The sequence below is a fragment of the Glycine soja genome, chromosome 14 (assembly GCF_004193775.1).
Source record: "Glycine soja cultivar W05 chromosome 14, ASM419377v2, whole genome shotgun sequence".
NCBI classification, from domain to species: Eukaryota; Viridiplantae; Streptophyta; class Magnoliopsida; order Fabales; family Fabaceae; genus Glycine; species Glycine soja.
The window spans coordinates 47,990,544-48,016,040 of NC_041015.1; the positions used below are offsets into that span (position 1 = coordinate 47,990,544).

General features: G+C 34.8%; 2 protein-coding genes across 8 annotated transcripts; one reads left to right on the forward strand and one right to left on the reverse strand.

Annotated features, from left to right (window-relative positions):
* Window positions 1–906: 906 nt before the first annotated feature.
* LOC114384862 lies at window positions 907–3,252 on the forward strand. 2 transcript variants are annotated; one of them, XM_028344678.1, is made up of 2 exons: window positions 907–1,097; window positions 1,299–3,252. In XM_028344678.1, the coding sequence occupies exon 2, from the start codon at window positions 1,336–1,338 to the stop codon at window positions 3,043–3,045; it is 1,710 nt and encodes a 569-aa protein (XP_028200479.1). In that variant the 5' UTR covers window positions 907–1,097; window positions 1,299–1,335; the 3' UTR covers window positions 3,046–3,252. The 2 variants fall into 2 exon arrangements, with proteins under 2 accessions (XP_028200479.1, XP_028200480.1); XM_028344679.1 differs by lacking the exon at window positions 907–1,097 and adding an exon at window positions 1,125–1,143.
* Window positions 3,253–5,163: 1,911 nt separating this feature from the next.
* Window positions 5,164–24,031, reverse strand: LOC114384737 (ribonuclease E/G-like protein, chloroplastic). 6 transcript variants are annotated; one of them, XM_028344493.1, is made up of 15 exons: window positions 23,729–24,031; window positions 23,472–23,519; window positions 22,671–22,780; window positions 20,376–20,557; window positions 19,597–19,849; window positions 18,451–19,508; window positions 18,021–18,338; window positions 17,845–17,886; window positions 17,287–17,411; window positions 16,268–16,415; window positions 14,908–14,980; window positions 11,935–12,047; window positions 11,439–11,558; window positions 6,390–6,545; window positions 5,164–5,889 (listed from the first exon to the last, which is right to left on the reverse strand). In XM_028344493.1, the coding sequence occupies exons 1-15, from the start codon at window positions 23,800–23,802 to the stop codon at window positions 5,710–5,712; spliced, it is 3,000 nt and encodes a 999-aa protein (XP_028200294.1). In that variant the 5' UTR covers window positions 23,803–24,031; the 3' UTR covers window positions 5,164–5,709. The 6 variants fall into 6 exon arrangements, with proteins under 6 accessions (XP_028200294.1, XP_028200295.1, XP_028200297.1 ...); XM_028344494.1 differs by lacking the exon at window positions 23,472–23,519; XM_028344496.1 differs by lacking the exons at window positions 23,472–23,519; window positions 23,729–24,031 and having other exon boundaries at window positions 20,376–20,570; window positions 22,671–22,774.
* Window positions 24,032–25,497: the final 1,466 nt, after the last annotated feature.

The window sequence follows — 25,497 nt, forward strand, 5'->3', positions numbered from 1 at the left end:
CATATATCTAACCATGACATGCTAAACTAAAAACCATAATAAAGTGACATATATATATCACATTATTAATAAAAAATAATTAGAATACTTCAAAAATAAATTTATACAAATTAAAATTAAAAAACTAAAATTAATTTAATAATATTTACTGAAATTAAAAATTATTTCATTTTAACTGTTGAAATTTAAAACAATTTCATCTCAAATGAGTGAAATTAAAACCCTAATTTAACTGTAGAAAAACAAAAGGCATCGTACCATGTGGCAGCATCGGCAGTGTAGAGTAGCATGTCATAATTCTTCACTTTTCAATTTACCTTTTTACCATTGTCGGTGACCAAGTACTCTGTGCTAAGCTACCATGTTCTTATGTCACCAACAAGCCAATCATAAATTCATATAAAAAAAAAACGTGTTCATCGGACAATCGCATTATAATTTATTGAGAAAGAGAAAATATATAAATAAAAAATATCTTACTAGGGCTTATTTTACTTTTAAAAAATTATTTATATAGATTAATTTATCAACAAATTCACCCTTTTACTAAAGCTGTGAATTAATTAACAATTTCATTTTTATATAACCAAGAGTTGTAATCTTCCCCATTGAATCGTCCACTTTTGAGATATTTTCAGTTGTTACTCTTTGTCCAAAGTGAAGATTAAATCCTAAACTTTAGTTAAAAGATCTAAATTTTGAACTATTTACGTCAATATCTTTTATTAACAGAAATTGAGACGAAACAAAAATACATACATAGTTTACTCTGATAATCATAATATATACTATATCACGTGATGCATGGGTGCGCATTACGTCAAGCTCTTCAATTTTCTCACGTCATTTTCTGCCATATTCTGGGTGCGCATTCCACTCACTGTTTACTCTATCACAATCTTATACTATACTATCATCTTCTTTCCCTTTGTTTTTTTCCTCTTTAATTATCAAAATTCGTTTTTTGTGTTGACAACTTGCATTATTGCATATACATAGGCAGCACAAAAACCTTTTGAGTCAGTGAGAGAAAGAGAGAGAGGGTGTCAGTGATGCCCTTTTGCTTGATCCGTCATTTGTCAAGATAAGATTAAGAGGTTAGTTATCACTTTGGCATTCAGATCTTGTAATTTGGATAAATGGGTATTCTGCTTCCATTCATTTTCAGATCTTCAAATTCCAATACTTGTTCGTTTCATCTTTTTTTCTCTCTAATAAAAATGCTAACTTTAAACCCCTTTTGTTGTCTTAATCCATTATAGTTTACTGGGTATCATTGTTTTTTCATGTTCATGTAGGGTACATATCTTGGTGGTGATTTGATACACAAGAAGAATGTTGGGTCGGGCTGCATTTTCCCGAACTGGGAGTTTCAGGCCTGAGAATTTAGGTCAGAATGCCATGGCCATGATTGGGAACGTTTGCTTCTCATTTTTTGTTATTGGGGTTTTGGTTTTCACCATTATGGCTGCCACTTATGAACCTGAGGATCCCTTATTTCACCCTTCAACCAAGATCACCACATTCCTCACTTCCAAATCCAATGCAACTTTCAAGTCTGATAACAGTGTTGTGAGAACTGGGGAGGATTTCATGGCTGCTAATGAAACTGCGTTTGGCTCCATTATCAACTCAACTGATGTTGACAACTTGGCTAGTGCGGAAATTATTGATGCCGGCGATGCAGCTGCGGCTACTCAGTGTGATGTGAGTGGCCCTATTGATTGTAAGGACCCTGAGGTATTTCATTTGATGATGAGGGCAACAATTGACAAGTTTCAGGACATCCATTTTTACCGATTTGGGAAGCCGGCTCCCGGTTCCAATGACAGCACTTGTGATATGGCGTGGCGGTTTAGGCCGAAGGAAGGAAAGGCTGCTGCATTTTATAAGGATTATAGGAGGTTTGTGATTGATAGGTCTGAGAATTGTACACTTAGTGTTGTTAGCATTGGGGAGTACCATACTGGTGTAAATGCAAGGAAGAGGAAGAAGCATCAGAAAGCTGGGCTAGAGAAGACGCCACTGAATCTGGACCAGGTGAATGCATTACCTGTTGTTGGAGAGATTGTTAATGACAGCCTCCCTGTGGTCGAGTCTGAGAGTTCGTTTATTCATGGTAAATACTTGATTTATGAGGGTGGTGGAGACAGGTGTAAGAGCATGAACCATTACTTGTGGAGTTTCTTGTGTGCTCTTGGGGAAGCTCAGTACCTGAACCGAACATTGATTATGGATTTGAGCATATGTCTGTCTTCAATTTACACATCATCGAAGCAGGATGAGGAGGGCAAAGATTTCAGGTTCTACTTTGATTTTGAGCATTTAAAGGAGGCAGCTTCTGTGTTGGACAAGGAGCAGTTTTGGGCAGATTGGAACAAGTGGCAACAAAAAGATGGGATGAGTCTTCATCTTGTGGAGGATTTCAGGGTCACGCCCATGAAGCTTATGGATGTGAAGGATGCCTTGATCATGAGGAAGTTTGGATCTGTTGAGCCGGATAACTACTGGTATAGAGTCTGTGAAGGAGAGACAGAATCCGTCGTGCAAAGGCCGTGGCATTTGTTATGGAAATCAAGGCGGTTGATGGATATAGTGTCTGCAATATCTTCAAAGTTGAACTGGGACTATGATTCTGTTCATGTTGTGAGAGGGGAAAAGGCAAGGAACAGGGAGCTTTGGCCTAATCTTGATGCACATACCTCCCCTTATGCGCTTCTCTCAACCTTGCATGACAAGATTGATGAAGGAAGGAACCTCTACATAGCAACAAATGAACCTGATACATCTTTCTTTGACCCTCTGAAAGATAAGTATACCACTCACTTTCTTGACGAGTATAAGGAGCTTTGGGATGAAAATAGTGAGTGGTACTCTGAGACAACAAAACTCAATAATGGCAATCCAGTTGAATTCGATGGTTACATGAGAGTGTCCATTGATACAGAAGTGTTCTTGAGAGGTAAAAAGCAGCTTGAAACTTTCAATGATTTGACCAGTGATTGCAAGGATGGTATTAATACCTGTAATGTTGCAGCAAACTAATGTGAGATTTGAAACTGCATTGTTTGATATATTGAAATATACTCCTCATAGTCTGATGTACTTTTAGCTGTTATATGTGTTGCATTTGAGAATTTGTATCCTTTAGCCTTAAAAGTGAGGAGTAAAATCGTTATAGTTTTGTATTGTAAGAGTAGTGACTACTTGGAAGTTTTGATGTTCTTAATTTATATTTGTTTCGCTCTTAAATCACTTATCCCTTGTGGACGACTGAAACAAAACTGCTTATTCTGATTTTTTATTTTGTGCTTGCCCTTTTTGCGTTGAGCTTAATTACTATGCACTAGTGTAAAAACTTCATACTGTGGACCAATTAGAAAATTATGATTGGCATGACTTTTAAGGTGACGATGGTAAAAATTAATAAACTTATTATACATAGTCAATTATGATTTGAAGATAATGTGCACGTACTATTTTTTTTTTCTTTTTGTATTTCCACACTAGTTTACTAGAAATTCAGATATAATCATAGTTATTTCAATTGTCAGTTGTTAGGGGTGTTGGCCATGTTATTTTTTGTACTTGATTTTGTTTCCTATATTGACGCATGCCACTGATGTAAACGGAGGAGAAATTTATTTCCCTAAAGAAAAAGACAAGGTGACTATTTTCCATAGATTGAAATAGTTTTTTCATTGCCATAAAGACAATATGAAAGGGTGTTAGGGAAGCTTTCAATGTGCATCTGAAGTTGTTAGGTGCAGGCTAACATTAAGTAGAAAACATAAAAGTGTTAGTTAAGCTTTCACTATACTAGAAAACACATAAAAGGACACAAATCACTCATGAGTAGGTGAATTCAATACGCGATAAATAAAATGCTTCACCATACTCCTTTCTGAGTTTTTAATGTGAACGTCATTTTCATTTATCTTTGCTAGGCAACTGCATTGACACTTATGAATTGTTATGTTACAGATTCTTTCATTTTCCTTAAAATTCATTGTGATGTTACAGATTCCTTAAAATTGGACCGGCATGTTTAAAAACCACATGAAATAAGAACTGATCAACTGAAGGATGACCAGTCTAGACAACTTACAAAATTCGATAAAACAAAAAATGAAGGTTTTTTCAAAGAAACAGCCGAATATAGTCAAAACTAGGTAAAAACTGATGTTAAAAAATTGGTTTAAATCGATATTTTCAAAATAAAAAAAGTTTTTTTGTAAATATTTTTCTAAAATGTTTTTAAAACAAATACTTGTATATGTAAATATGTAATATGATCTTTCATACTAATTTAAAATTTTTTTAATATCATATTATTAAAAAGTTTCGAGTTTATTACTTTTTTTATACTGGATTTATTATTTAATGTATAATATTATATTGTTTTAAATACAGATTATCAGTTCGATTCAACTCCGACTAATCTGTGAATCCTGAACCAATGATTTTATAAGTTCAATGATTTATCTTAATTTTAAAAACATTGCATTTGGCAAAATAAGGACATTTTCATATACTGTCCTTTTTTCATGGTGGCTACGGTTCAAAATTTATTTCTTGACAACACTTTTTTGGATGCTTTCAAAAGGGTCAATCTAATTCGTGTACTGATTATTTCTGAGAAATAATGTTATTTTTTCCCAAAATATCTTATGAAAATGATAAAATAAATGATTATTTTATTAAAATAAAATGAACCAAACACATTTTGGAATGAAATAATCAGTACACAACTAATTTAGACATCAATTCCGTTGGCTATCAGTAATACAGTTGTAATCCGAGCAAGATGTCGCATATAATTTGTTAGAATTTGAATAATGCAATTAGAATGCTAATCATAAGGAGGGGTGGAGTATAACTGTATAAGTATCCATAGGAAGGAAAACTGCCTGCCCAAGCCTACTGTCTAACTTATATCAAGCCTTTTTACTAATTTATAATCAATGTACATTTTTTTAAAATTCAAAACCTGTATACTAATTAAGTCAGGTCACGGTTTTTAAAAAATTAGTTAAAGGCTAGCTTATCTAAATAAAGTTATAACAACCGTAAAATATTCAAATTTTGACAAAATTGCAATTTTGGTATAATGTTTTTCAAACAATTAAAGATATTAATGTAGAGGTAAGAGAAGAAAAAAAGTATCAAAAGAAATTTGACAAAATCTAAAGGAGTCTCAATGTAATTTACTTTAAGAATAATATAAAAAATGATGTACAAAAAAAAAATCATAGGGGTAGCTCTATTGAAACATTCATAACTCTGCTCATGCTATTGTTTTTGTGATGACACTAGCATTACTCTTGAACTATTTTCTCCCTCTCGGACAGGAAGTCAATTTTTCCATCAATGTAGATTATTTCTGTAGATCAGGTTAAATGTCTGCTAGAGTACCCCAGTTTCTCTTATTCCTCCATGACAGTTGTTTCAAATGATGAAAACTGCTACTCGTAATCAATTGGAAAAAAGTGCTCTTTACAAACAAAATTGCGCATTGTGATCAGTTTCGGGGTGGTATATACCCGCCTGAAAGCTGAACCTATAGCAGCTTGTTTCTAACTTGCTCTCAAAAAGTGAACTCGGATTATTTTTGCCCTTCCACCCTGTGACCCTGGTTTTTCTCCCTAAGTATGGCACAGAAAAAATTCATGTGGAGCTAGATCAAATGCTATTTCAAGTAAGAACTGTTTATTTTCCCCTAGCCTTTGATTTTTTTACTTGAACAAGAGTCACATTTTGACCAGGCGTTTTGGTTCTGGCCTCTGAGGATCTTAACATTGAAATGGCAACTTTATGCTGATTTTTTTCCACCTTGTCATCTGTAAATGGTTTGACCTCGAACGATCCTCTAATGAACCCTCTGGCAACCTTAAAGATTACAAACAGAAAATCAGTGCTAAGCAATGCAGGACTTAAAAATTATAAGCCTAAGAGAATTAATTGAGACACAATTATTTTCATAGCATTGCTTTATCAAACCCAAAATCACATTTAATATATATAGGCTTTGACACCAAAAATCTTCTATGACAAAAAAATTACACCATTAAATAAAATTCCAACCTAGCTTCTAAAGAGTTTGACTGCACTTGCATGTCATTCACCCGACAGAAATGTAATATGCACCGAAAGACAGCATCTAGGAAGCATTCCTAAAATAGAGGATCCAAATCCAATTTATTATTATTATTATGATCATCATCACGGCACTGAAGGTTTTGCCCCCACACTTTGCAAAGTAAAACCAACCCTTCCAATACTTCCCGTAAGCAATAGCAGGTATATTATACTAAAAGTAACTTGAATTGATAAATATAAAGCATGGTAAAAGTGTACAAGCATAGCATCTATCCATTGATCAGTTATACCTTCAAGAGAATCCAAACTTTGAGAGAACTGCTCAATGTTGCAAGTCTTGTCTTTTTCCCTGAAGTCAGGTACTCACACATACGATGGTCAACCCTCAGAATAAATTTTGGCCACAACTTGGGTTTTTCAGGGTCTGCCTTATGGTCCATTGTTGCCTGGGATGTGAATGACAGCAAACAAGAAATCACACTTACTAGTCATTCCAATGAGTAGCAATTAATAGAGTTTGATAGAATCTGATTTCTCATTGATCAGAAATTGATTAGACAGTTACAAAAGGATAGTGTTATCTCTATATATAGAGTGACTAACTGTTAATTAACCCTATCAGTTACTAACTAACTATAGTTAGAACTGTAACTAGTAGACAGCTCACTGACAACAGATAACAATAGACACCAAGTAAAAAGACTTAGTGGAGTAAGTATGCTCTAATACTCACCCGCAAGCTCATGGTGAGGGATTCTTAGCAAAAACAGAAGAATCACACACTGTGAGCTTGGTTCTGTACAATTCAAAGTTGATAGGAGAGAGGGCCTTGGTGAGAATATCAGCATATTGGTCAAGAGCTGGGACATAGACCACTTTCAGCAGCTTACTAAGAACTTTTCCCCGAACAAAGAATAGATCAAGTTCCATGTGTTTGATTCTTGCATGAAGAACAGGGTTGTGAACAAGAGGCACAGTGCCCATGTTGTCACAATGAATAACAGGAACAGCATGTTTGACTGCAAGCTCAGAAAGAAGAGATTGAAGCCAGGATACTTCAGCAGTAACCAAGGCAAGACTCCTGTATTCAGCTTCAGTACTTGAACAAGCTACCACTGACTGCTTCTTGGACCACCAGGAGATCAGATTTGGTCCAAAGAAGACACAAGCACCTCATGTGGATCTTCTATCATCTGGGTCAGAGGCTCAGTCAGCATCACAAAAGGCTGTGATGGAGAAAGGAGCAAAAGCTGGTCTTAGATGCAAGCCCCAACTTGAGATACCTCAATTTATCCTTTTGACTGCTACCCAATGAGCTTCAAGAGTATGATGACTCATAAACTGGCAGACTTTGTTAACAGAGAAGCTTATCTCTGGTCTGGTAATTGTGGCATACTGCAGAGCACCCACTACTGATCTGTACATAGAGGGATCAGTGAGAGGGTCAGAGCCTTCTTTGATCAGCTTGCAGCCACTCAGATTGGTGAGGAGATAAGCTTAGCTTCAGACATATTTGTTTTGGTCAGAAGATCCCTAATGTATTTGGCCTGTGTGAGAATAAGAGACCCATCAGGTTGAGTTTAAACTTCTATTCCAAGAAAATAGTCCAGACAGCCAAGATCCTTGAGGGAGAACACATTATTAAGCTTGGAAATGAGCTGCTGCAGCAAAGTTGGATTGCTGCCTGTGATAATTATGTCATCAACATAGATCAGCATGCAAACAGTTGATGATCCTTTGGAATAGACAAAAAGAGAGGGATCACACTTGCTAGATTGAAAATCAAGCTTGAGAATCAGTTCTTTTAGTCTGCCAAACCAAGCTCTAGGAGCTTGCTTAAGGCCATAGATAGCCTTGTAAAGCTTGCAGACCAGAGATTTGTTGGAGGAATCAAATCCTGGAGGCTGCTGCATGTAGACTTCTTCTTGTAGAATGCCATGGAAAAGACATTGTTCACATCCAGCTGCTGTATGGGCCAGTGATAGGTGACAGCCAAAGTGAGAAGAAGTCTAACAGTAATAGGCTTAATAACTGGTGAAAAAGTTTCTTGAAATCTGTGTCATATTGCTTGAGGGCAAGGTTGATAGAGGCTGTGATTTAGATGAAGAGGAAGAGGGAAAGAGGTCATAGGGAAATCTGGACTCATTGAACACCACATTCTTAGATATGTAGATTCTGCCTTCAGAAGAAAGACATTAGTAGCCTTTGTGCGTAGGAGAATATCCCAGAAAATGCATTCTTGAGACTGAATTGGAGTTTATTCTTCTTGTAGGAGAGGAAAACAACTAGGAAGTCTATTAATTAAATAGACACTGGTCAGAAATGAGGGAGTGAAGCTTTAGCCAAAAGAGTCAACCCCAGCTCCACTATGTGCCTATGTTTTCTCTCCACAACACCATTTTGGTGATGTGTGTGAGGACAAATGACCCTATGAAGAATACCTAGCTGCTGAAAAGGTCTGAATTCCCCCCCCCCCCCCCCCCCCAACCCAATCAGACTGAACAGATTTGACAGGAAAGCCAAATTGTTTTTCTGCCATGACTCTGAATTGTTTGAAGACATTTAGAGTTTCAGACTTGTGTCTGAGAAGAAAAATCCAAGTATACCTGGTAAAAGCATCTACAAAAGTAACATAGTAGCTGTAACCAGTAGAGGAAACAAAGGGGGCAGGACCCCACCAGTCACTGAAAATCAGTTCAACAGGTTGAGAATAGGTAGTAGAAGATAAGGAGCATGCAATCTATGTGCTTTACCAAGACAGCAAGAACAACAAAAGTCAAGCTCATTTTTATTCATTAATAGAATTTTACGGAGTTGCATTACAAGATTTTGAGTAGCAGCACTTGGGTGCCCTAATCTAGAGTGCCAAGTGCTTGTTGTAATGAAATTAAGAGAAGCAGTATTTACAAGAGAGGAATGTAAAGCAGAATTGAAAGACACATTCCTAAATGAGCTTGAAGTGGGAGCACTTGAGGAATACAGCATGTGAGGGAATTTGTACAATCCATCAGACCCTAGATGTCCTTTGAGCAGAATCTCATTGGAGCCCTGAGATTTCACCAAACAAGTATTAGGATGAAATTCAAAATAAATTGAATTATCCTTTGCAAACTGACTGACACTTAATAGATTTTTGGAAATAGTAGGAACATGCAAAAGCATATTGAGCATGAGATTAGTATTTTTATTAAAGGGAGAAAGAAAGGATGTAGAGCCAATAGAATGAATATGAAAACCTTGACCATTGCCTATAATGACTTGGTCAGGACCCTCAAAGGGAGCACATTGCTGGATGTTTTCAACATTGGAGGTCACATGATGTGAAGCCCCTGAATCAGGATACCAGTTGCTGGATGAACTAGCAGTGGAACCAATTGTTAGGGCTTGTGGATTATGAGAGGACATAGGGTTCGAGGTAGGCATTTGTGGAGGTATAGAAGTTGAGGAAGGCATTTGCTGAGACATTGCATTTTGAGGAAGAGTACCCCAAAAAATTTGAGGTTGCTGCTGCATAGGTTGCATTGGAAGTTGCTGCTGCATATATTGCATTGGCTAAGGCATGGATTGCTGCACAAAGGTAGCAGAAGGTTGCATTTGCTGAGGCATAGGTGCCTGCACAATCTGATAGGATGAGGGGAATTGCTGAAGTGTAGAAAAAACAGTAGAATATGGAAACAGTTTGCAGCATAAGGAGATGAAGGCTTGTGCCAACAGTTTGCAGCATCATGACCAAACTTTTGGCAGATGTAGCACTGAATGTTGCTACGACCTCTGCCACCATGGCCTCCTCTACCTCCAAAGTGGCCACCACGACCGCCATGACCACCATTAAAATTTTGATACTGAGTTTGATCAGGTTGCGTTATTTTGATTCTGAAACTGACTTTGATTACCAGATTGTTGCTAAGTGTTGCTTTCTTGCATGAAATTAGCTTGAGGTGAGACGGAGCTGGACACAGAGTATGCAGTAGAAGTAGAAGCAACATTGACAGAGACTACAGGTTTCTTCATAAATTTATCAATGCGAGCCTCAAGACCAAGGAGAATAGTTTCAATTTCATCAATAGTTAGGGGTTCAGACCGATTATTGATGTGTGAAACAGAAGACTCATAATTTTCTGGTAAACCTTCAATAATAATGTCAACATGTTCTCTAATAGTAATAGGATCACCAATAGCAGAATCAACAAGATTCTGAATCTCCATCAGAAAATCAGAAATAGTACAACCTTCAAGAGTAAGTTGACGCAGTTCAATGCGAAGTTGCCGAGCCTTCACATTCGTGTGAGCATGGAAATAGTTGTGATTCTTATCCCAGACTAGCCACGAACTGGTGCAACCGATGAACTTTCGAAGCATCGGAGCAGAAATAGTGGATTGAAACCACAAAAGCAACATTTGATCTTGTTGCTCCCAGGCTCAATACGCAGTAGTGACGCGACCAGCATCAGGATCCACAAGTGTCGCAAACCACTCTGGAATCTGCAGGTTCTCAGTGAAGTGATGAAGACAATGTCCTCGAATCACAGGCTCAACTTGCGAATTCCAGAAGAGATAGTTCACCGAATTAAGCTTTTCAGTGATGGAGTGATGGAAGTTCATGTGCGCTGGAGAAGGTTGAATTGGCAGCACAGGATCTCCGTTTGGCGGAGGATCACCACCACAATCATCGGCAGTAACAGGAGTAGCCATCACAACAAAGATCGGCGGAGATCGGTGGTGGAGGAGGGTAAAGAGATTGAAGATCAAAAGCTTAAGGAAAAAAATCGAAAGAAAAATTGAAACGAAACTTTGTTACAGATCGCAACCTAGCTCTTTGATACCATAATAGAGTTTGATAGAATCTGATTCCTCATTGATCAGAAATTGATTAGACAGCTACAAAAGGATAGTGTCATCTCTATATATAGAGTGACTAACTGTTAACTAACCCTATCAGTTACTAACTATAGTTAGAACTGTAACTAACTGAGCTCACTGACAGCTTACAAACAACAGATAACAGTAGACACTAAGTAAAAAGACTTAGTGGAGTAAGTATACGCTAATAGCAATACTATGACAAGTGAACAGAGTATTATTATGATCTAGTGATACAAATTACCAATAAACAAGAAGAGAAAAGAAGAAAAATACATTGCAGCAGGTAATATACACTAAGACAGGTCAACAAGTTGACCCTAAAATCCATCTTATATAATATATGCAACTTTCTTGGTTATAGGTGCTAAAGAAAATGTCAAATAGAACTTTTCAATTGTCCCACTTAGTTTCAAGGCTTCTTTGTCCCCATGATTTATGGCTGAAACAAAATTCTGAAATTGAAAATATCTACTTACAAGAAGCCGACAGATTTGCTGTTCAATCTTTGAGAAGGATGTCTCTAAAGCTTCCACCCTGCCTGTGGCATGGCAACAAGCACATGGTTCACTAATCATGAATGTCACGCTTGGTCGAACCTGTCAAACATTGGTAAAGCATCGGTAATTCATTTTAATAAATCTTACTAAACTTAACTGAGTGTTGTGCCAACAATTATCAGAGGGAAAGCAACTTGAAAAAGAAAAATGTAGTTCAAGCATTATTCTTTTCAATCTATAGCCATTTTAGCATGTCTGAGTTCAGTGAGTTGAATCAAGTTGAAAGATGGTGATCAGTAAATTTGGCATACTATTTGAGAAGTTATACTTGAATAAAACCAATGGAAAGTTATATACAAAAGAAAAAGGGGGAAGGTCGCTTGATGTTTCATATGAAACACATCTTTCTTTTCCACACTTGTCTCTGATAATGGGATAACAAATGGCTAATATTCACCATAGACAAGCAACATACCCTTTTTCGAGTTATTTCCATAAGTCCATGTCTAGACAATTCAGAGACCTTCACCATTGATCTATCTCTCTCAATGGCTTTCTTGACTTCTTCATAGACCAATCTTTTATTTGCTGATCAAGAAGAATCCAAATTTAATAAATAAATATATTGATAAGGACTTTGAGAATAATAACACTGAGGGAGATGTCATATCATAGTGGCATAAAAATTGAACTATTTCATACTCAAATATCATTCATCAACTTAAGAATATTAAAACATTCGTGAGATTGTTTACATTGAGCCATTGAGGCTAGATGCCTCAATCAGTTACATCTACCAGTTCTCACTCCATTTTTTTTTTGCTCGGCCAAAATATAATATATCATTAATGAGTACCAGAGGTACTGAATAATACAAGATTTAGAGATAGATGACAAGTAGATTAGTAATTAGCATATTTATACAAAGCTGAAATATGCTACTGTCCTAAGTTAAGAACAAAGTAGTGTAGTTTCCTATATCCCTGTCCTACTAAAAACAGATTTGATATTTGAGGACCAATGATTGAAATGAAGAGTGAAATTCTTTTCCAAGCATCTTAGCCATGTCCATAGAAGAAACACTGCATCATCCATTAATTTGTGAGCATTGAAGGTAGCATTTGAGAAAATGATGTTGTTCCTATGCTTCCAAATAGAATTCTACATTTCCAACATAATGAAAATCAGGAAAAACTAATATCTGATGTGGCATTAGGTGGCTTTAAAGCACAAAGTCCCAGGACAACCTGACGACTTGGTGTGAGGGCAACCACAAACTTGATTGCAAAAATTAGGTGATCCAATCACTGGCTGTCCATTTATTTCCTTTTTTTTAATTATTTTCTCTTGCATCTCTTATTCTTCTGCACTTAAGTTTGAGCTTTGAAGAATTAACTACAGCAGTCCAGACAGAAAAAAAAATTAATGCCAATAACAGAATCCAGAAACCAGGAATAAATGAATAAGGTTGAGAAAATAATTCAATTTTAAATAAATTGTTAATTGTGTACTACATTTGTCCCTATATATAAGACCCATTTAACTAATTTACATGAATTAAAAAAGTTGGTTAGTTTAGTTAGTAACATCAAATTTGTTAACAATTTGTATTATTTCATCATCTCACTATTTTCACCTAATTAATTAATATGCACTAGTCATCTTCCTCAATCCTTACAAGAGAAAGAATGAGTTAATCTTATTAATTTATAGCATTCATTGTTTACGATTACAAAATTGGGAAGTAATTAAGGGTATTTTAGTCAAAAAATAATTTATACAATAGACAATTTAAAAGGGGTCTTATAAAAAGGGATAAGCAAATTTCTCAAAAGAGTCTTTGTATACAGGGATGGAGTAGTACAACTTAAAACTTAAGAGGGACTAGGACCCCACTACTAGTTTTATGGAAGAGTTGGCTGCAGATGAGCTCCAAAATATTTTGCATCCCTATACAGATTGGTTAGGCCAATTACAGTTCCTCTGAAAACACTGATGCTATCACTTCTGTGTACAAAGTGATATTGAGACTCAAACAAAAGAGAACACAGTATACAAAAGTAGGTACAACATCTGATAGAAGGAGAACTAATACTATTTTTCCCTTTGAAGAGAGATGTCACAAATTTCAAAACCAGAATGGGTTTTGTTTAACAAGTAAAGCTTGTAGGGAAGAGATATTCTGACATGTTACTAAGGATCTAACAGACCAAGTGTCTACTTAACCCTGGCATTTTATCAAGAAATTTACGGTCTATTATATTTACACTAAAGACAGTTGCAAGCCTGTACTCTGTTCACATTTCAAACTCCGTAGATCTTCACTTCAAGGACTTTGTTAGAGATATAAAACTATTTTTGTACATTTCATTTGTCCAGAAATTTAGGGTAATATTATACTAAAGACAGTTGCAAACCTGTATGTTCATATTTCAAACTCAGAAGAGGAAGAGAGTACTCATTACCACTAGGTGGAAGTACAGGCTTACAAAGAAAAGGAAGAGAGTACTCATTACCACTTTCCAGCACAAAATTTTGAGTAAATTTTATAAATGTGTAATTGTAGTTCAGCCTTTATGGAAGCCCTTGCAGGTTTTAAGTAGAGATCAAATACATTTCAATCAGATGGAAAAAAGGAGAATAGTTAACAACAGGAAAAAAAACATTTCAATCCGTGAAAATACTGTTGAGAGGAAGAGTGCTAACAACACACTCAATTACACTACTTCTAACACTCTCAATTACACTCCTAACACACTCTTTATTATTGGTTAAAATTTATAGGAAACTACTAAATCACTAACGGATCTCATTAAATAAGAAGCAGGACCCACATTTTTTTGTAATTTCAAACATATTTCAGTCAATAACAAAGAGTGTGTTCAAAAGAGGATGTTAGAGAAAGTGTTGCTAGCATTTCTCTAGAGAGCAAATTTGATTGTATCAAATTCAAACCAAATAATCCATCAATAATTGAACTTTGTTGCCATTGATAACTTAATTTGCAAGCATATAAATAATACCATACATGCTTACAAGTTAGGTTGACAAATTTTTCATGGTGATAGTCATGACTCATGAATTGTGAGCTTATAAGGGGAATATTAAAAGCTATGCAGTTTTGCATGTTACTATTAAAAATAACAAGGAGTTATAAGGTTGGCCTAGTGGTTGGAGGGAGAAGGGGGGAGGGAGAGGTCATGGGTTTGAATCCCTCCTACTAACAAAAACTAACAAACTAACAATTAACATTGGCCGATAAAAAAAACTATTAAAAATAACAAAATAATGCCATGAAAACTACCGAGTAGGATTATTTAAAGCTTTAGTCAGTGATTTTAAAACTCCAAACAGTAATACTAAAATATTTTTAAAATAAATCTGAGAGATGCCTTCTCCCGTTACTCAATACTTAATATGCACAAACTCATGGGAGATTTCTACTTACCCTCATCTGTCATATCAATGAAATCTACCACAATGATGCCTCCAATATCCCGTAGTCGCAACTCCCTTGCAATCTGTAACACAATGTTTCTATTAAAAAATTGCACTGCTTCACATGAATTAATGCTGCAAAAGAAAACAAAGGCACAAGATTTTTTTTACTTAAAGAAAAAAAGAAAAATGAAATAGAATCAATATGAAATATATAACTCCATGAATCATCTTACAAGATTGTCAGGGTAAATATAGAATTCTCTAATTTGCATGTAATGCCACAAGTATAAATATCCATTCTATCCACTTATCTACTTAAGTTAAATTAATCAATAGGTCCCTGAGCTATTTGGGAATTTTTTAATTAGGTCCCTAAGACCTAAACTAAAAAAATTGTAATTGGGTCCTTGATCTTGTAAATTGTTTTATCACCAAATAAGAGGTTATAGGTGCTACATTTTTTTTTTCAGCAAAAATAGTAATTATATTAATTGAGTACCATTAGCAAGGAAGTTGTGAACCAGGAAACTTTGATTAATGGAATGGTATGTTAAGTTAAAATAGACTTTTAAAATGTCTTTCTTCTTAGAAGCTTCTACTAGTACAAACCCAATTTAATAGTCTTTTCCTTCATTAGCCCTTCATGCAAATACAGATCAGCATAATGATAAATTTACATTTCTTCCAAAAAATCATGATTCTATCTCCTTACTATCAAATGTGACAAATTAACTAAAGCCTAGCATGTAGTAAAGAACCTTTTTATAGTTATTGTTGGTACTCAATTTCAATTAACTGCTATAGAACACTAAATTGTTCAATTTCAATAAAACCACATTGTCGCATTAATCTAAACTGGAAATCTTTATCACTCTAAAGTCTTCTAAATCAACAGGATAAAGGATTTAAACTATATCCAGTGTCAATGTAAAACACTCAAGACTGCCATAGAACAATATTGCACCACAGATTAGTATTGGTAAAAGTAAATTATCTTATTTTCACAGTATATCTTTTTACTTGATAGTGTATAAAATTTATATTGGCAATAGACCAAAGGTTAACTCCAAATTAAAAATATTAAATTTATTGAAACATCCTTGAAATTCTTGTGAAGAGGAATTCATTGACTATTCAGAAATATATCAGGACTTAAGATGAAGCACTGCACTTTAAAGGATGTTCTGAATATATATTATAAAATTGAAAGAAAGTAATGAAGATTGAAGAATAAACAGTTCTGTAGTAAAATAAATAAATAACAGTACTTGTCAGCAGAACAAGAAAAATGCAAAGTTTATCTTACTAAAGTGTAAAGCCTATGTGATGGACAAATAAATGATAATAGAGTGTCACATCTGACATACTTGTTTTGCAGCGGCAAGATTGACATCTAGAATAGCTTGCTGTTGGGAATTTCCATGACCAAGCATCCCGTGCCCTCCATTTACATCAATAGAAACTAGTGCCTCAGTTTGTTCAATGATTAAAGAACCTCCATTAGCAAGTGGAACCCTATAAATTGATCAACATAAAGAAAGTTATCAAGTTAAGAATTTTAATACCAAGTGTCCAGGAAGGCCAGATCAATTGACATTTTATACAAAATATCGGGGAGGGGGGGACTGCTATTTAACGATAACAATATTCTTTTTGGCATTTTCTTTTATTCTTTTTAACAATAATAATATTATGGTTTTTAATCCCATTGGACATCTTATGAAAATTCAATTATTTGATATCAGGAAGATATGATTAAGAATTTGCTTTAAGAAAGCCTTTTATAATTGAAAAAAGTCAATTATGATTTATTTTATCCCAAATAACACCAAGAACTACATGATTAAAAACCAAATGTTTTTGGCATTAGCTTAAAAAAATTGACAAATAATCATCATCTCCTGCTACATTTTATATCACACTAAGTTGGTTTACACATAAGCAGTCTGTTGGAATTAGAGTTTAGGTAAGGAAGTAGTAAACCAGAGAAATAAGCCAATGAATAATCTGAGATTGATATTGATTTGTTGTGAGGCATCATGACACAAAATACTAATCCAATATTCCTCCTTATACTACTATTAATTGAAGTACTAGTGTAGTATACTAGTATTACTATTAAAATTACAAGCCTACGAATACAATAAGACTCCTAACCTAATTAAACAACAAAACATAATAAAAAGTGATGACTAAGATTTCCTCAATTAGATAACTAATTGATTTCACAATATATTCTAAAAAACTGTAAGATGAAATGGAGACGTTCTAAAGATATTCTGAGGATATTCTAACAAAATCTAACAAATTATCTATAAAGAAAAAGACAATACAGACAAGGATAATACACACTAAAAGTTTTACAAAAAAAGTCACCAAATTTCACCTTTTGCTGAGGATATTGTCTATCTCTCCTTCAATGTTGAATTCATCGAACAAGGGAACTTTTTTATCATATAGTTCAACTCGATCACAAAGATCAGGGGCAATTTCTTGAAGGTAATTGGTCACCTAAAGAATAAATAAAAAGGTTGAAATCACCAAAATGGAAGGGTCGGTTTGTATATTGAACCTTAAATTAGTCAGTGATACAAGTTTTTAAATTACAAAAAAAAAATTATACCATTCGCATTGCACTATTTGACTACAAACAACTGGATCAGCATGCTAACCTAGGATCATAAAGTCTTGTACACATGTAAGATGTAAGATTCAGTTCTTCACTTTTCCAGGCTTTGATTGGCTTTTGCAAATAGAAAATGGTAAACTGACATGTGACAGCCTATGGAACTGTTGGGTTCACAAAACAATTCTCGCAATGAATTACTCTCGTTGATTAACTCTATTAATGAGGGAAGAAAAACCAATATTGTTCACATAAAAAACAGACATGATCCTGTCCTAATATTGCAACTTAGCCTTCTGCAATTAGCTAATGCCATACCTCATGAAATGTCCTTGGGGAGTCGACCACCATTTTCTTAACCTGAAGTATCATGACAAAAAGTAATCAGGAGAAGCAGAATGTAAAATGGATTTTCTTTTTAATATAAATAGATACTGTTAAGTTAAACACTCTTCTAATCAATAGAGTGACTCTAAACTAGTAACAGAACTAACATTTTCATTGAAATAATCCTGGACCACTGAGAGAGTCTGACCCATTGCCCTGTGCAAAATTACAGGAACAGCTCCTTCCACCCCTTCATCAGCAGCAAGAGCAGCAGACTTTGCATGTTCCATTATATTTTTCCATGTTGAAAGCAAGCCTTCCAAGTCTTTCTGCAGTTCCTCAAAAGAATGACCAGCAGCAACAGTTCTTACAGTTAGGCCAAAACCCTCAGGCTGCAATGTCTTCGCTATAACTTTCAACCTCGTGCGCTCAACACCGGAAATCTTTTTAGAGACTCCAATTTTATCACAACATGCAATCAGAACCTGCAGGTCAGAGTCTGATTCAGACAAAACATGGTATAGATAATTTACATGAAAGACAAGAAAGATATACAATCAAACTTTTTTGAAGGTGCAATTATAAAAGAGCACATACCCAGAATCTACTCTTTAGTTTAGGATAAGCAGTCAGAGTGGGACCCTTTGTACCAAGGTCCTCTTTGACAACTTGGACAATTACTTTGGTTCCCTTGCGAACTTGGATCCATTTATTTTCTCCAGAAGTCACATGGGTTGCTTTCTTTGTATCTTTTGTTTGCAAAATATGAGAGGTGACAGACCCATTCATGCCAAGAAGAAGAGAACTGTTATTTGTTTCTCCTTCTATATGGACATCACTTCCCTCTATATCATCTTCAAAGTCAGCTTCCACTTCATCATCAACCATGCTACCATTCACATTCTCCTTAAGAACTTCTGAAATATAAAAATCATCATCTCCTTCATGCTCATCATAGTCATTGTGTACAGATTTTAAACAACCATCCTCAGAATTTATGTCTGATGTTCCATCAGATACATCAATAACATGAGACGTGTGATCATTTTTTCCCTCGAGATCGATTTCTTGTTTCTTTGTCCTTTGACGAAATGGAGGGAATATAAATGGCTCCTTATTTTGCTTAATATCCATAAAAGCAGATCTAGAATTCCCAATACTTACAAAAGCCCCACCCATATGAGGAACAAGCTTTGTGACCACCCCAACATATACACTATCACATTGCACATTACTCTTGACTGGTTCCAACAATAATTCAACCAATTTTTCATCCTCCAGTACTGCAATTCTTTGCATGGTACATATTGATGAGTTAATTAGAATAATGGTGGAAAAGGAGTCTTTTGACATTATATTACTACTTTCTTCAAGTAACAACTGTTCTCTATCTGCCAGCTTCACCTTCTCTTTTGCAGTGTCACCAGTTTCAGAAACATTTGATTCCATTTTATTGTTAGAGACAACGGAACAGAATGAATGTAGCCAGGGTTCCTCAACAGGCTGGTAATTCTCAGAAAGAACATTAGTAGACTGGAAATCCTTGTCATTCGCAATCACCATGTCATCATTGTTGTAGAGTAATTGATCTTCCAAGAGGAGTGTCTCGAACTTTAGGACGTCATTTTCAAGGGGACTCTCAATCCTTCCATCATCTGTCAAACCACTGAAAGTATTTGAGTGTTCAGAAACATATTAGGAAAAACAAATATTTCATACTAGTGTAAAAACACTATGTAATACCTTTGCTCAGGAAAGATATAGAGGGTTGCTCTAGAAGATATGTTTCCTCTGTGAAGGGGCTCCATGCATGAGCTGAAGACATCTGGGAATCAGACCTAATCCATGAATCCCTGACCACAATTTTATTGTCTTCAAGGACCGTAAGAGGTACTGACAGAGAAAAAGCTGGTCCAGGCCTCCAAAGAACATCACTTGAGGACCCAAACTTTCCCTTAATGAAATAATTATATTTAAAGTTCAAGCCAAAAGCAATCTGCAATCATAAAATTAGAACTGAGTCACTTAATTCATAAAAATGTGTATTTTGATGTTCATACAGTATTACAAGATATTGAAGCTTCGTATAATAATCTAAATTTTAATGGAAGGAAAATTTTTATCTGGATGGAGGATGCAAAATTTTGGTGCAATGGATCTCCTATAATTTATTATAGAATACAAACTATGGTTGTATTGACAGGAACTGCAGAATCTTCAACAGACAGGATTTGCTTTTCAAAGGTAGTAGTGTTAAGGATTTCCAGAGATAAAGGAAAGATTCAGAGATATAATTCTTCCCTATTGGAGGAGGTTTCTTTCTAATATTCCTGGTATACCGTGGATTTGCTTTATATGTTTCTTTCTATGTATAAGAAACCTACTTAACTGAGCTCAGATCTAATGCAAGATGATTAAAAAAGATAATCTGAATGAAGAAACATCTCATTTAAACTTTTTCTTGAGAATTATTTCTTTAAAACAAAATAAATAGATTACATTTGACAGCCCAGCCAAGTTACCTGAAATTCAGCTTTCCATATGTTTGCATGCTCTGTAGGAGACAATAGTACAGCCATGTTTGGTTTCCAGCAGCCTAATACAGCAGGATCACCAGTTATGAACAGTAGGTGACCATCTTCTAAATCTGCTTCCACAGTCCAAATGATCTTGCATAACTCATCAACACTAGTAGCTGACTTTCCTGAGAAAGCAAACTGCCCAGATCCGTTATTCATTCTAAACTAGAGTAAAATATATTAAGAAAACATGATTTTGAACATCAATATCAAAAGGTAGATTTTGTACCCATGCAGAATTTATATTACTGAGAGAGGGATTATTTGATAGTAAAATTGCAGAATGAAGTATCCTTAGATTACATAAAATGATGAAGAGAAACATGAACCGAGTTCCAAGTATTCTTTCTTAAAAACAAAAACTCATGACTAATGTAGCTAACATCAAGAACAGTGATCGTTATGGTTGTATGCAGCATTTACTTCTACAATCTTATCAACATGTTAATCCATCAAGCTAATTCTTTACTTTTCTTAATCAGCAAAGGGAAGGATACAAGAAAGGTAACTCTAACACAAGAATAAGATATTTTAACAGCGAAGTACATGATCTAACTCCAAAGTCGACTGTGAAGAAATGGCTTGATTCAAAAGGCTAGTACTAACATTGAAAATTTACAATATTAAATGGGGAGATAAAAAAAGAAAACAGAATCTATCCTAATAAAGGAAATAATTGTCTATTTTGCTCTAAAGAAATCCATTAATTTAAGGGATTGTAGATTGTTTATGTTTTGTTGGAAAACCACCTTAATTGCAGTCACTCCTAACCCGCCTTAGTTGCAGCTTCTTTGGTCTTCCTTAATTGCAACGTTGAAGGGGGTATGTTTAGTCCAACATCGATTAAATATATGGCTTAAACAGAGCTTATAAAGCTTAGGCAATTCTCACCTTACAAGTCAATTTTGGGGCGTTGAGTTAGGCCCTAAGCCCAAATTCTAAAATCGTATCAAAGCATATCCTAGATTTATTGTTGGGTATCCCTTGACATGAGGGGTGTTGGAAAGTCCTCTTAATTGTAGTCACCCTTGGCCCACCTTAGTTGCCGCTTCTTTGGGCTGCCTTAATTGCAGTGTTGAAAGGGGGTGTTTACTCCATCGACTAGATATATGACTTAAATAAAGCAAATAAAGTTTGAGCAATCCTCGCCTTAAATAGATTGATATCCTTTCTCTCATCTTTCAACACTTTCTCTCTCTCAGTTTCTCTTAATTCTATTAAAATCATTTTCAGCCACAATAGTTCATATAGTCCTTGGTCAACTGCTCTAAATTCAGATTCTGTTGATGATCTTACCACCACATTCTATTTGTTGCTCCTCCATGTTACTTCCAAGAAAGGTGCAATAACAAGATGTTGATCTTCTATCCACCAAGGATCCTGAATAGTTAGCATTGATGTTGACTTCTACAGAAGCCACAACATGTGAACTAATGTCACTTTGACAATTACTTCAACTGTTAAAGTTAGGGGATGTCAAGGAGAGGAAGTTGATTTGTGAACACCAAGCCACTCTCCACATTGCTTCTTATCTAGTTTTTTCATGAAAGGACCAAGCACATTGAGATAAACTGTCACTTTGTTTGAGAAAAAGTCCTTGCAGGGGAAATTACAACTGACTTTGTTGGTTCCAGTGAACAGCATGTTGCATGTTCACCAAACCTCTCAAAGGGTCCAGAGTTGAATATATTTATAACAAGCTTTTGTGCATATGATTTGTATGCTCCACCTAGAGGGGAGTGTCAGATATAGAAATGTTAATACATGTATCATATGTCTAATGTCTAATTAGATTTCACCACATGAACATATATAACGTATGTAACATATCATTAGGACTTTATTAGTATTTATTACTGTATCCCACTCATGTAAGTATAAATACAATAGTGTGTGGTCTGCATTAGACACACAATTTCCCAAAATCTTTAACAGCAAATATTTGTCTAATTATTATATCTATAGCCAATATTTACATGTTTACAGTTCAACGCTAACCTTGTGATCTTGCAACAAGCCAAGGTTGAATCATAATATCATATTCTACTAATATATTAAAAATAAATTATATGATTTGGATGTTAACACTTGAACAATACTGTTGTGATAAGGATCCAACAATTAAAAAGCAAATCAAAGCAAGAAACCAGTGGCCAAAAGAAAGGAGATAACCATATACTTAAAAAATGAAGTCATAAACAAATAAATTAAGAGCTTAAAAAAAGATGTTCGAATTACCTTTCTCTGTTGATAATGCAGCTAAACTTCTGACTGATTTATGGTTCTTCATACAGTACATCAATCGAAATACACTGTGCAGTGGTACATGATATTGATGGCATATGTGTCTGTTCCAACATTTTAATGCATAAGCGCAAGCAATTAACATTAAAGAATGTGTATCCATCAAGACATTAACATGACAATATATCACCATTCCTAGTTGTATCGGTCATCATTCTTGATCGGTCTATCATTATCTTATCTTTCAAATATAAAGGCATATATAATAATGCATTTGATATCTTTAACTTTAATCATCCTATCAATACATATTCAGTGCTTCATACAAGACACGTGTCTAGTAAATGGGTTAAATAACCACCAATCGGTATGAGAACCCATTACCATTTGCTAATGTTTAGTGGGAAATATGAGCGGTACAGTACAGGTAATGAAATTCTCAGTAAGCAAGAATACTACTTTGTTTCAACATATTAGCTCAAGAGTCAAGACTTTCTAATCAAACAAATGATGAGAAACCAACAATAATTGTGTAGAATACTAGAATCTAAAAGCTTCAGCCAGTCTAATTTTTGTTCAAAGTGATGGAATTAGCAAAGCTGATCCATGACAACTTTGTTTGAGTAGGTGGAAAGTGGCAATGCTGAACATCACTTAAATCTACAAAAATGTGGGAAGGTTGAAAAAAAAGTAGAAGTCATTAACACTCAACCCCACAACACAAATTTTGGCTACCACTGCAGCATGAAAATGAGTCCAACACCTCAAAGTGATTTAATGAGATAAAATCGAAACCTTTTTTCATCTAAACTCCATTTCCATCCGCTGCTTTCTGTTTCCCACCTACTCAAACCAAACAAACAGATTGAAATTGAAAAGGAATAATTTTTTTCCTCCCAAAAAGAGAGTTTTTCTCGTCTCTAACCACGTTGGCCAACATAAACAGCATACATGAATTGGGTACACACCAATTCATTCAATTAATCAATGACCCAATAGAGAATTAAGGGCAAATAAAGAACTAGAAATGTCCTGTGAAAAGATACACACACCTCTTGGGTGGGATAATGAAGGGAGCATTGGGGCGAAAAAGGTGATGGGGGTGCGAAAAACCAAGTTCGGCCATGAAGAAGAAGAAGAAGAAGAAGAAGACGCAGTTGGTGGTGTTGGGGGAAAGCGTTATGCTATGGTGGGTATCTGATAGTGTAACGGTTCAACGAGTTCATCTCTCGAAACAGAGTAAGAGGGGAAATGGTGATGGAATATGGATAATAGATAGATAGGTGGTGGTGGTGACTACTGACTGGGGAAAGGACAGGGTACTGCACGCACACAAGAAGATAATGGCTTCACTTGGCGCCTTCTGTAATTACATATTACCCATTTTCTTTATTGTTTATATACATACATCCATAAATTGTTTGTATAAATTTGAGATTAAGTGAAGTAGAAAGCCAATTAAAAAAGCAAAACTAATTTTCATGAAGCAGTTTTTTAATTTTATTAAATTTTACAGTAATTATTTTAAAAGTATAATTTCTAATTGGTTGAACGACTATAAACTCTTAAAATACATATTTAAATTAATTAGTCATCCATAATAGTCTTTTCTTTTTTTAAAATTTAAGTCCTTATACAATAAATTTATAACTTTTAGCCTATCCACATGCATAAAAATTAAGCTTTGTTCTTTGTCATTAACATTAGAAAAATCTCTCTAACATTATAAAACTACTAAAAAACTTTCTAGAAATCATAAATTGTTAGTTAAAAGTGGATCCATATTTCTTCATAAGTAGGGATATCAATTTAGATCCACAATTAGGAATTCCGACAAAAACAATAATGTATGGAACTTCGCATATAGAGATTTTTTATACGTGGAGATGGGGAGGACAGGGATAAATATTCTCCCGTAGGCATGTCAAGGACATGTATCACACACCCCGTCAGGAGGAAATTACATAATTACCCTTATATCATTCGTTATTATATATATTAAATATTAAAATATTAAAGATTGGTTTTATATTTTTAATACACTAAATCACTTAATGCATACACAATTACACACACTAATACAATACATTAAGTGACAAAACAACAACAATCTTTTTAAAATTTATTTGTATTAGAATTTAAAATTAATGTTTTTTTTTTAATTTTGAGGTCTCGCGTGGATTGCATGGACTCATGGGGACGTGAATAGGGGAAAAAAATCTCCCATGACAAGGATCAACAATGAGGACGGGGCTAGTTAGGGGATAGAGATGGAGAGCGAAAGAATACTCCACGCCTATGTCCTGTCCCGTTGACATCCCTAATCATGAGCAACAAATTATAACATTTATGTGTTTTTCAAAATTATGTTTACGCATTGAAAATGTGCAATCAAACATGCATTAAAACTTAAAATAGAAACAATTAGAGGAACCAAGTAACTAGTTTAACTTATTTGAATTTTTGTATTGATAAGAAAAATATAATTTACTAATAATTTTTATTTTTTATAATTTAAAACTAAAATTACGATAAATAAAAAAGTTACATGAAAATAAGAATAGGGAGATAGAACCTTTTCTTCTATGTAATTGTGAGCCAAAGTTACACTAAATGAGAGAAGATAATATAGATAATAAACTAATTGAAAAGGTGAGGAAAGTGAGAGTTTATTTAGTACACCTCCAAAAATTTTAATATGTCATTTCTATTCTTCTTCTTTCTCTCTCCCATCACCTCCTTCACTAAGCCACCATCACTCTTGCACCCACGCGACCAAACATGACACCATCCTCACCATATCCATGTGTCATGTGCGCGC

Coding starts and splice junctions, on each gene's coding strand:
- LOC114384862 (XM_028344678.1), top strand. CDS start 1,336: ATGTTGGGTCGGGCTGCATTTTCCCGAACTGGGAGTTTCAGGCCTGAG.
- LOC114384737 (XM_028344493.1), bottom strand. CDS start 23,802: ATGGCCGAACTTGGTTTTTCGCACCCCCATCACCTTTTTCGCCCCAAT. Junction 17,887..18,020: donor AGGATTATTTCAATGAAAAT/GTTAGTTCTGTT, acceptor ATGATACTTCAG/GTTAAGAAAATGGTGGTCGA. Junction 17,412..17,844: donor CCCCAAGGACATTTCATGAG/GTATGGCATTAG, acceptor TTTATTCTTTAG/GTGACCAATTACCTTCAAGA.